We start from the raw sequence: 12,971 nt of genomic DNA, 5'->3' as shown, positions 1-12,971 counted from the left end.
TAGACTGTTAATTTCCATCACAAACTTATTAAGTCTTTCAGCTATTTCTGCTAAGTCTGAAGCGGTCCCTGGAGCTACACATGGCAAAATAACATTTTGAAGAAATTTACACAGATTGAAGCTATTTTTTTTCAGCTTTAAAATGCGGATAGGATTTTGCATTTTTTTTATTTCCAAGTAGGTGCGGACGTTTCTGACATTTAAAGGAAAACTGTTTATTAGAGATATTAGTCAGAGAAGAAGCAGCCAGTGTTGACCTCTAGCTTCCTGGTTATTCATGATTAATACTTTCTAAAGGACTGACCATGCACAAATATTCAAATCAGGTTTTTTGACTTTTATCTGACTTTCTAAATGACATGTCTGTTCCAGGTCAGTGAGCTTTAAAGCCAAAAGCAGTTGGGCACAAATGTTTTTTTCAAAAGGAAGCTAGCTATGGCCATTCTATTCCTCCATTTTTGACAGTGCAGGTATACTTTAAAGTCAACATAACCTAATGAACCTAATGGAACCTAATGGAACAGCAGGCACCTCTAGCTTTCTGAGGGAGACACTTTTGATTGGCAAAACGCTCTGATTCACTACATTGTGTTACAACTGGTCCACCACTGGGGGCCTTTGCACTACCCAATAGTGAGGCAAGGAAAGGTGTAGGCCAAATTAATTGCCCAGCAATGGTCAGACATGTCTTGTTTAGTCACACCGAGAAGCAGGCAAGCAAAAAAATTCCACCATGTCCTGTAGTTATGGCCTGGACTGCTCCAGAGAGATTTCTGTTTTCCCTCAGAAAGCATTCACTGAAGCTGCTCCAACAAGAGGATCCATTACAGTCTGCAAATTTAAGTTTTATAAACAGAAGTAGTTTACAAAGTTGTGTATTCCAGCACCAACAACTCATCTCAATACTTCTAAGCAAAAGTACAATTGAGTTACAAGAATATCATGCTGTATGGAGATATAGGTTGAGTTGTACTACTAATTTGTACTATTGAAATCTATCCATAGTCACACGTCAGAAAGAGTTATTTTAAAGCTTGAGTAGTGACAATATTGGTTTAATGTCAATGATTTACCCAACATTAAGATCAGTGAGGTATTTCTGCTGCTAACCCTTTAGGATAAAATTACTAAGGATATCATTGTGTTAAAGCTGCTGCTTCACCAACAGTCAGGGAAACTGTGAACAGCATGAATGTGCGCTACAATGCACAGTACAATGTGGGCAGTAGGTATAGGATAAGTACAACGCTGCAAAATATGTTGGCGCTATAGAAATCCTGTTTATTAATATTAAAAATGTCCAGACTGCCATACCATTTAGCTGTATCTCATGATCAGCTAATTTTAAGGATTCTTGAAGTTGGAATTGCCCAGGTTTGCAACAGAAATAAGACGTAGCACATTTCACTCCCATGAGATGCAAGCTGTAACTTTGTGCAGTAAAATAACATTTTACTAACCAAATAAATTGTATTTTTTTTATATTTTTGAATCCAGTTTTGATATTTTCACTTGTTTTTAAGACATTTTGCTTTAGAGATATTTTCTCATTGTGAATACCCTATTGTGCCAAAAGCAATTTTGCCCACATGTGACACAGAACCAGGGAAATACATTTGGTGAGGTTTTACCTATTCCGTATTCTGTGACTTTTCACCCCCAAAAAATAAGGAAAAACCTAACCAAAAAACAAAACAAAAAACTGGCAAAGTTTTTGCTCCCATTAAAGAAACATTCATAGTATGTCTTCATCCAGCAAATACTTTAGCTCCATTGCCAATTATAGATCATTATCAAACTGTGAATTTCTCAAAACAGCCTACTGCTGATTAGAATTGCAAATTTGTATTGAATTCTTTGTTTGTGCGTGACATTTAAATAAACATTTTTTAACCCATGATTGTGTGTACAGTGACAGATAGCTAGGAATGATCTTTAAGAATTTTATAAATGATCAGAGTTGCTGTTAGGAAAGCAGCAGAGTCCAAGGGGTCTTATTACAGTCTATATTCTTCTATAAAACAGGCAGAATAAAAAGCCAGGGTTTTAAAAACAGAGATGGAAGCTGCCGCCTGTCCACATGCTCTGACCTGCTGAGATGCAGCACAGAAGCGTAGGAGTGAGTGGGAGATCAGTAAGATGTCATTGTATGCACCAGAAGAAAGACACGAAGGCCTTTAACACAGTAACAGTCATGCCGTTATTGTGTTTGCGCTGTCTACATTCTCTGGTGTGCAGAGTGCAACCTTAATTAATCCTCTGGGTCACAATGCAGGGATAACACTTTGCAAGGGGACACTATCATTATTTTCATTTTACATGTTCCCTACCATTTTATCGTTTTAATTCCTTGAGCATGAGGTCAAGGACCACTTACCTTAAAATGAAAATGTTATATTATGTAAAAGATCCTATAAGATTGTAACAAAAAATGCATTGTGTCACACTTTTAAATAAAGAAAGTGGGAGGCACAATAAATAGCCTATGGTGTGGGGTCTTGTGCTATGTTACCACCAGTGACACTATCTCCATGAGATTTTGTGTGTTCATTCTCTGCCTGCTTGATTTTCTTTTACTTTTTGTAACAGTTAACTGGCTTTTACTCCAAACTTGCCCTACAGGTAGAAATTGGCAATGCATAGAAAAATAGAGTTGTGTCTAATATGTGGAGCGTGCTACAATCAGCCTATAGAGGCTTTGCTGAATATTCGTTAGATCTATTAAAACAATTGTATAAGACCCCACACCTAAACAAACTATTTCATTTATACCCATTAGAGATGGATCTTGCACTACTTAATGATAATGTGGAGCTTTACCTTAAAGCAAGTCAATTGTTCAACTTTTATATTAAAGTCTTAATGCAACTCACCTTCTATCTACCCTGTTCCCTGCAGACTCCGCTATTCTGTGATCCAGCAATGCCCACCTTCAGGATTCAATGACACCCAGTGTCATTTAACCCTCTTCGTATCAGTGCAAGATGTTTTGACCACCCATCTCCCTTACAGAAGAAAACAAAGAGCAAGACGACCCTGCATGTCATGTGTCTACTGTTTGAAAGCTTCTGACGAAAAGTATGACAAAACATGTGCTGGGAACATGGGGAAATAAGAGGGGAAGACAATGTTGGGATTTAGGGAGAGTACACATTGGAATTGTAGGATGTATGGTCCCCTTTAAAGCGTATAAGTGTAGTAGGGACATAAGTCTGTGTCCATGGATTAATGCTCCCTGTACAGAATAAGTGCGGTCAGCACTGCATTAGTGAGAAAAGTTCATAATAACTTAGCTGCCATGCTCTTCCCATTCAGCTAACTTATGGATGTAGGAAGGAACAAATGATTGGCCAACGAATGAACTTTTCAGGCAATTGGGAAAAAGGGTGCTAAAAAAATCCTGCGTAACTTAAAACAACACTAAAAGATATATCAGTCACATCAGCAATGACTGTATTGTAAAGGCAGCTATTATAACAGCCTAAATATGACTTTTGCTATTCCTTCAGACTTCAAAAGAATTCCAATATGAACCCATCAGTGTCTTATATTCAAACACCTCCAATCTCCATTGCAGCCTTTCTACATAGCAACCTATACATAACAATAATAAAGGGATGATCATGCTAGATGCCCCTTAGCAAATATGGATATCACTGCTTTCAATATTGAAAGTGGCAATCACCTTCAACGTAAAGGTTAGGCTAAAAAATGACAATCTTTTTATATCCATTTCTGGAGACTAGCCTTAAATTGTGTTCCTTGATACTATGATAAGACAACCCAGCTTACCATCTGGAAGCTCCTTGTGGAATGGAATTCACATTGCATCATGTCAAAGAATATCGGGATGGTGGCTTTACGTAGCTCTGTCTCCGGGATCAAGGTCATCTCCAAAATAGGGCCAACCATTTCGGGAATGAATTTAATTTTGTGCTGGCCTTTGAAGGAAACAAAACAGCTGATTTCAGAACATTCACAAACATCAGAAGATTGAGAAATACATCAGTTAAATTCCGCTTCTCTCCTTGGAATATATCGTTATTTAAGTAGATAACCTTCAGGAAAAAGAACTGCATTATTATATTTTAAACAGTCTATAAGTACAATTACCAGACAACTATTCAAGAGGGAATCAAAGCAGCACTTGAAAGGCTTTCAAAAACCAGGCACGTTTACTTGCATACACTTTAAACATTTGTCTGGATTAAATCAGACAGAGGGGGAGAGAAAGTGCTTGGGGCGGCTCTTCTTTATGCCAAGCTGGAGAAAATGTTATACACCTACTTTCAAGTTAGCGGGAAGAAATTATTTAGGTATCGTTTATTTAGAAATTGTGAAAGAAAAATTATCAGGCAATAGGTAAACCCCTGAGTGAGCTACTAATGATAGGCTGCAACTGTGCTCAAGTATGAAAGTCTACTGAGTTTACTGATGTATAATCTCAAGCAGCCATTCAGAACTGCAGCCTCTCATCACAAAATTCTGAGCAACTCTCAGCAGTGAGGCGTAGCAAATGCTTTGTAAAATAGAACTCCAGCCATTTTCCCAACCACTTAGATATACATATAAGTGCATCAAAACACAAAGTGTGCAATCTTAGCTGGTTTATTTTAAAAGCAGAAACAGCCAGTCTGGACAGGACCTCTCTGCGGGGAAGCATTGATTTCTCCACAGAGATCCAACACACCCCTTCTGATTTAGGGCTCCCTAATCTGCTGGGAACATGAGATGAGACCTTTGTTAAGTTGTAGATTTAATACCGAAAGGGGTCCATCAGATTTTGGCCAAAAGACCACTGCTTCCACACACAGAACAAGGACCCCTTCCCAACAGTATAATGGCAGAGGAAAGGCTTTTCTTCTAAGGCTATGACTGCTTTTTAAATATGATCAGTATGACAAGGCACATCTTTTGTTTTATTACACCTGGTATATACTTTGTTGAAATAAACCTAACATTTAGACAACCTTTAAGCATCCATACCTACTCTCCAGAAGAAACTTTAAAATTGATGGAAATAAGAGATGACTGCTGCTGGGCTTGAAAAGTGAGCGACATAATGTTCTGAGCTTCAAGCTGCACAAAGTTTCTGATACAAGTGACAATGTGGATATTTTACACTCGTGGACTTAAAAATAAATAATAAAAGCACACGAATTTCCCCCCTCCTGATAGAATGACCCTGGAAATGTTTAATGGTTTGCAGCGCACACTTGAAGGAGCTGTAAGGCATACTCCTTTTTCAGGGCTGTTATTTTCAAACTTGTCTGTGACAGTTTTCATGTATTATGTCTGAAAAATGTCAGAGTCAGTGTTTCAGAAAACAAATGCTTCTGACACCCGGTTATTCATCAAACACAGCATCAATGTCATAAAGTTTTCTGGAGGTTTTATTGCTCTCTGTATAAAGATGCCACAGACAATGTAAACTTTCTATGGCTGGCAATGGAATTTTAAAAAAGGTGGAATAAAATACATAATTAAAGGTACAGTCCAATGAAATATGAAAAAAGTTACATTCAGGGAACACAACTACTGTGTAGTTTGCCATCTTCTCGTATAACCTAATAAAGATATATATATATATATATATATATATATATATATAGCTGTAACTTCAATTTTTGTATTTTTTGCCTTTTATATCTTGAAAGGGAGATGGTCTAACCTTTCCCAATCATCTAAAGATAAAATAAATAGCTTTTCTTTAGCATACACTTTAATATGTATGAGTGCTGTTGTCCTTATTTTTTGAACCTGCATAATGTGACTGTGGCACCAGGAAACAGGGCGGGGGGTGCACTTTCTGTCTTGGTGCCAATAAAAAAAGCATAAAAAAATCTCCAAAAATGTGAAAGGAAGTCGCTCCTTTGACAGCTATCGACAGAACAAATGTCACCATTTAAAAAATGTTCCTAATGACAATTGTACATTTTATATTTATGGATTCTATAAACTGCTTTTTTAACATGTACCAACAATGAATGTGAACTGAGGGGTTCTGGGATACCCATAAGCAAGCAACTATTCATTTCCATATATACAGCCTCCATGGCTTTCAGAAACCATAACACTTTTACTGTTCAATAAATCTCAGTTTTTCAATACAATAAAGATGAGCAGAGAGAAGAAAGGAGATTTTAGCAGGTGACTGCTCCTTCTGAAAACACCAGTTAAAGATCATGCTAAGATAATGGCTTTAGAATGGAAATACTAGAAAAGTTTGCAGCACAAGATATTTGATGTTACCTAATCTAGGTCAGTAACTAAAAGTATGGAAGGCATAGACAGTCAGCTACTTCATATTTTGAAAAGGAAAGATGAGATTTGATGAAGGGCTTGGACTTTCCACATAGGCCAGATGAGAGCATAACTTAGCACTAAGCCCATCGATTTTAACTGAAGTGGATCCTACAGGACTCTCTCCCAAGAACCAGGACGCTCTGCAGATTGGCAACGAGTACTGGAATGCTCAGCAGACTGTCTCCAAGCTCCCTGCAATGTCCTTTAACTCCTTTCAATGACCAGCAGCTCACATCAGCTGAAGTGTTGAGAATGTTTGGTGAAGGCAAGTAACATCCCTATTGTACAGGGAATATAAGGTTAATGGAATTCTCTTATACACAATGATGATGCCCAATGGGGAAGATTTGCCAACATGGTCCATTTATTATTCAAGTAAAAAAACTGCTGGATTTAAAAGTCAGTGACAACACATATAAGTGACAATAACAGGCAGAGAATGTCTAACATGATCTTTTTCAGCAAATAATCAGCCAGAATATCTATCATGGGTGCCAAAAATTGCTGTATTGATTAAAAAGCTCACGCCCAGCATACTTCACCACGTATTACTTTTTTCTACACTGGGTAATGAGTTTGGAAAATTGATTATCACAACCTTGAAAAAGCACAAAATTATTTTTCTTCCTTAATTTGTCAAGAAAGTCACTATAAATTTTTACATATACAAGTTCTGTCCGAATACAGTAGAGAATACCCGATATTCGGGTGCGCCACACACAAGAAGATCCGCCGCTTAAATGATTGCAAGGACAATTATGGAGAAGGACCCTTCTAGGAAGGTGCTTGACATTACAGAAGCAGGTGCTTATTATTATATTTAATGTGTGACTCCAACATCAGATCAGTTTTTGAAGAGATCATTTAAGGCAGGAAGTCATTGCAATGTAACAAGCCTATCTAATGTGTCTTTTAATTGCAAGTAATTCTCACTTTCACAACTCTTTGAGCTATAAGCAGGTAAGCTCCAAGCTAATTTGCAAACTATCACAAACCCTAAGTGTGATGGCATCATGCCGGGAGACTCTATGGAGCTCTTTAAATCAGAGGTAGCAAAACAGATATTTCAAACTATGGTTTGAAACTAACTAATACTTGGTTGTTGCAGAATATATATTTGAACATACCAAGCCAACCTACACTTAGCATTTTCTTTTTTAGCATTAGTTTACTGCTTTGGGACTATTTTTCCATTTGTTTGTACCAGAGTTTCCATAACTAGTACAGTCTACTAAAAGAGTTCCAACCTATCATACTTGACCACCAAGGATAAACAAAAAATATCCAGCTTAAATGAATATTCCCCTTTGGGAAAGAATGCTTTTTAGGTAAAACAATTGTTGGTAAGTATGATTAACACAGAAATAGAACACTCACCTAAATTATACCACATATCTCTGATCTCAAAGCCAATCTGCCTTCTCATATCACCGTACCTGAAAGTGGAAGAGCAAGTAATTAATGGATTGGTGTCCTTGCTTACCATCTCATGGAACAGTATTAGTGACAGAGTATTACGACAGTAGCAATAATTTATAATAGCAGAATATGACAGCTTTTTAAACACTTTACTTCAGAGAACATGTCCTTGTATATTGTAAGGATAATCAAATAGCAACATGTGTTTGTTTTTTCTTTTTCCATTATCACATTGCCTATAACTTGCTTTAGATAGCTCCATTATGCATAGCATTAAAAGACTACTGACTTGCATCTACCCGTTAAGTGCTGCCTGAATACACACAGATATATATATATATATATATATGAGAGAAAGGGAGAGAGGGACAGACAGACAGACAAAGTAAAAAAAGAAAGAGTGCATTCACCTATGTTAAATATTTAATCTGCAGAAAATAGTAAACTCCCAAATCATACTTTGCACAGCTTAAATGCTCATTCAAGGCTTTGCCCTAATTCCATAAATCCCAACACAGAGTAGAAGGCATACCCAATACTTCAAAGTATGAAGGAGCATCTGTCACATGTCAAGTTCATAGGCCCTGATTTATTAAAGCTCTCCAAAGCTGGAGAGGATATACTTTCATTAGTGAAGCTGGGTGATCCAGCAGACCTGGAATGGATCTGGTCCAGATTTGAAAACAATTGCTAACAAATAGCCATTACAGGTTTGCTGCATATCCCAGCTTCACTGATGGAAGTGTATCCTCTCTAGTCTTGGAGAGCTTTAATAAATCAGCCCCCATAGTCCCGGGTAAGCTAATAATTCAGCAACTCCTAGCTTACACAAGACTTCTGGCAGGTGAACAGAACAATGAGTAAGAAAGGTAAGCATATGCATCTGTTGAAGAGAACCTATTGCTTTGCTCTGCACGGACAAAGCACCAAATCCCTATAAGAAAAAAGATTCAGTTTGAGCCTTTGAAAAGAAAGTGTGTGCAATGGTAAAAATGTTAAAATAATATTAAAAGAGAAAAGCCTGACAAAAGGCATTATACATAAAGTGTCCTGCAATAGACACAATGAATATATCCCATTGAACAGATGTCTTCAGACAGAAAGGCAAGCTTTGTAGTGTGCAGTGACAGAGAGCACTAGACACAGGTACAGAAAGAAGCAAAATGGATTAGCATTTCCTTCAAACTGTAGGAAATACAAAGCTCAGTTCCCTTCATCTCTAAATACTTCAATAAAGAAATATGCATAAAGGAATTCAATGCATTTACCAGCTAAAAATGAAATCCACTGGGCACATCGTTCCACAGAATAAAAAAATCGATATACAATGCCAGTTGTGAATGCAACACAACAGATATATTATACTATGTGTATAACTCATACAAGACTTACTTATTCAGGATTTTGGTTCTTTTGGCACTCGAAAAATTCTCCAGCTGCAAGGATTCTTGGGTTAGGAAAGCAACAGCCAGGTGAAAATAGTTATTCCATAGCTAGAATAAAAAAACAACAGCAAAGACTTATCTTAGTCATACACAGTTACCGGGCATTTCTACACATATTTAAAGTGGAACTAAAGTCTGTGTGTGGGGTAAGGTTTTTTATTTCCATGCACAGCTTACTCGCACATAAGGACATTTTAATGGGCTTCGGCCCCTTGATTAACTGGGTCAGGCTGAGCTAAAAACTGACAAACAAGTAAAGAAGAGTCAAACTCCATAAACTCTTTAAAAATTTAGATAAAATATAAAAGTATAAATGTAAAGTATATATATATCTATAAAAGTAAATCACTTTAAGAGTACTATTTCACTTTGAGTTTATCTCTCTTGGATTAAAACAATATACGTGCAGGAACTAGTAATATGGCAGTTAGGAATGTGGGTCACAGTCATCCGACATCAATGGAAGATATAACGACTGTTTATTTTCTGGCAAAGCTACGCGTTTTCCTGTGGTTCTTAGCAGTCAATTGTAGCACTATTAGCCGTCAATTGTGCATTTGATTTGAGCACAAATTGAACACAACTTTTTTTTTCCAAGTGCTCAAGCTTCAGCTGCACATAGCACCTATACCATGCCCTAGATAGCCTTCAGAAATAACAGACCCCGAGCACAGGGGATACAAAAGGCTACAATTTGACCTGTTGCCTGCAAATCTGCACATTTTGGTCAGCAGCTATAAACTTTTTCCCACTTACTTTCTACACATTACTTCCCTGCCTGTTCTCATTTGAGCCCTTTACACACAAAATTCTGTGTTTTCTTATTTCCCTAATAAAACAACCATCCTGGGTTTTGTGTATCAGGTGAGGTACACTATGTACACAGGTCAGATGATTCTCAGCAGATACGAGCCACAGGGCTCGCCTTGGACAAGCATCTGATGTGTACAGAGGCCGTCCGGCGTTGTTTATGGATCCGTCCTGGTGGATTCATGAACGTCAGAAGACGAACAACCTCAATGTAAGTGAAGGGAGAAAAGTGCAGAGGGTGCCACTTACTCTTTTCCGCCCTCCCCTCTCCATAAAACAGAATGGTACTGTGTGTACAGCGCTCATTAATTCATCTTTCTGGCGTTTGCAACATCAAAAATTTAGTGTGTGTACGCAGCCTAAGACATGTATTCCTGTGCTAACAGAAGTAAGACAGGTTAGAAAACATTGCCTGAACAATATTATTTTTCCCTTGATAAGCCAATACTATAGGTGATACATATGTTGTTCTGATCTATCTTTTCATCATTTGGTGTGTTTGTATTAATAAAGGAATAATAAAAGTATAAGGCTGCTTTCGGCAGATTGAATTCAGCATCTGCAGGCAAAACTGGATTATATTCTTTCAAATCAGCACAACAGGAAAGAACTATTAGTTAAATGGCTCCCTGTTGTACACTATGATCTCTATTTTTACCAAACATGCAAGTGAAATAGTCATAGATTTGAAATCTTTTGCTTGCCAGGCAACTGCTCTTTATAAGCCATCTGTGCGCTCAGCAGTTCTGCTTCCTACAACCTTCACATACGTCAGATTTGGGACATTAAATGGCCGTACTATTGAACACTTCTGGAGACTGGAGGAAAATAGTTGCTTTTGTGCTTAGATCATTTTTTTAACTATTGTACAGCATTAGGCTTTTATATATTGCAAAAGTTGTTGTGTTATCAAAAAGTGGATATGCACATGCTTGTTCCAGATCAGTGATGCACTTCGTATACAAGAAGGATCAGGATGACCACCATGAAGATGGCATTTTTTTAAATATTATGCAACACCTAGGAACTAGCATGCAGTTTGTAAGTCAGAGAAAACAACCTTCAAAGCTCAACTATTTATCTAGATGACAGATGTTTGTGTAAACCTATCAGGTTTTTTTCTCTCGCAGACACATTTTTTTCTCCATCAGCTGCTATACCAATATGCTGTGAAAGCCTGCACATTTTAATGTGAGAACATTTTTCTTTCTTTTGAAAAAGCCTGTAAATATATATATATATAGGTACTATGGTGTTATATTCAAAATTGTCGTAAAACATCTTTCTGCATTATTTAAAAGTGTTAACAATTCTGTAATATATTTTTCAAGCAATACACCTGTTTTTTTCAATTTATTTTGCAAAGTGATATTGTCTGCTAATAGCCCACAGCAAGGTATACTTATCTATCCATAATGGAGTACCTTGCTAAAAGGGCAATGGCCATCGTGACAGCATCCTTTTGACAGGTTTGGTCAATATTTAGATTCATGAAAATAATTTTCCTTACCTGCAGTTCAAAGTTAGCTTGATCCAAAAACTTCTTGTTCAGCATGTCAGCATACTGATTAATTGCTCTTAAGAACACTCTGTAAGATCAAAAGGAAAATCGCACAGTTATTGGCATTTGGCATTGTCATTGGTTGTACATTTTCTTAGCAAAAAAAACTACCCTGGTAGACTGCAAAGATCCTCCCCAAAGTAGGAATACTTTGTAGGAATACAAACTACTGTAGGAATACAAACTACTGAAGGAAATAAAGGGGGAATTACACTGAAATCTAATTTGGGTGTCAGTTACTGATAAAAATGCTGAAGTATTCTTATTAGAGTTCTCCAGGGCAGCAACATATTATTAAAAATAAGAACTTTTGATGTCAAGTTCCAGATCCACTCCTTCATTGGTTAGAAAACCAACTTAAAAAGGATAGGTAGCTGTGCTGAAGAGACCACCGGCAGAACTTTATACTATAATGCATATAAAGGATACCATGCACCCAAAACAAACTAATTTAGTCTCCAAAAATGTAATTAAATTGCAGATTAAAGAATACCTAAAAAAACTATTACAGCTTACTAGTAATAATAGCAAGTACAGGTAGTCCCCGGGTTACATATGAGACAGGGACTGTAGGTTTGTTCTTAAGTTGAATTTGTATGTATTTTGGAACAGGTATATTATTTTAATAAATGCAATTAGGAAAGATGTTTGTCTCAACATATTATTAGGCAACGTGGTGTCAGTTACTGTATGAAATACTCACTGTGAGTTAAATCACAGTAAATAAAGCACAAATAGAATTGTTCTATAGTTGCACTTTTACACTCCCTAAGTGGGAACCCCATTTTCCAAATGAGATAAAAGGAGTATCAGCATCAGAGGGATGGTGATGATGGTAATGTTCTTTTTTTAAAGTACTGTTGAATTCTCCTCCAACTCCTTCCAAGTTTTATTTCAGTTAACTCTTCAAAACCAGCCATTGAATTACATTTTTATTTATTATATTATAAAAACTCCAAGCTGTGGCATATGCATCAATCAAGTATTCAGAGCAAGTAATAATTTTTATCACAAAGGTTTAGTCATTCTTTACAAGGTGATGTCTGTCCAGCTCTGCCAGTGTCTGCTAAAAGTCACGCTGTGTCTTTTCAGCATATATTTCAGTGGTTCAAACAGAGGATACAAGCATGCAGTTTCTAAAAGAAGGCTCATTACATTCAGACATGGCTGTCAGTCACTCCGGCATTCTATGAGCAACTGCACTGTATTTGCTAGTTTTTCTCTGGCACAGGTAATCGCAAGTGAAGAACATAATCAATACCCATAATTATTTCAGTCCACGGAACGAAATAATGGAAAAGATAACAACTATCATGAAGCCACAAGACGATTAGCTTCCTTAATTACCAAAAATCACAGATATTAGGCTGAGCTACTATTGTTTCTGTTAAGTGGTTTCTCTGTTGTAACTTGAAAAAGTATGAAGATAT

The 12,971-nt window shown here is 37.0% G+C and overlaps 1 protein-coding gene across 1 annotated transcript in view; it reads right to left on the bottom strand.

Annotated features, from left to right (window-relative positions):
• LOC140339922 (dedicator of cytokinesis protein 1-like) overlaps window positions 1-12,971 on the bottom strand; it is a 92,998-nt gene that overhangs the window by 58,994 nt on the left and 21,033 nt on the right. Inside the window, exons 4-7 of the mRNA XM_072424838.1 lie at window positions 11,491-11,569; window positions 9,118-9,218; window positions 7,684-7,742; window positions 3,793-3,941 (exon numbers count right to left, since the gene is read on the bottom strand). Of these exons, the coding sequence (XP_072280939.1) occupies window positions 3,793-3,941; window positions 7,684-7,742; window positions 9,118-9,218; window positions 11,491-11,569 (388 nt within the window). The remainder of the gene's footprint in view (window positions 1-3,792; window positions 3,942-7,683; window positions 7,743-9,117; window positions 9,219-11,490; window positions 11,570-12,971) is intronic.

This window comes from Pyxicephalus adspersus, chromosome 10 (assembly GCF_032062135.1).
Source record: "Pyxicephalus adspersus chromosome 10, UCB_Pads_2.0, whole genome shotgun sequence".
NCBI classification, from domain to species: Eukaryota; Metazoa; Chordata; class Amphibia; order Anura; family Pyxicephalidae; genus Pyxicephalus; species Pyxicephalus adspersus.
The sequence above is the reverse complement of the archived record's forward strand: the minus strand, read 5'-3'. Positions and strand labels throughout refer to the sequence as shown.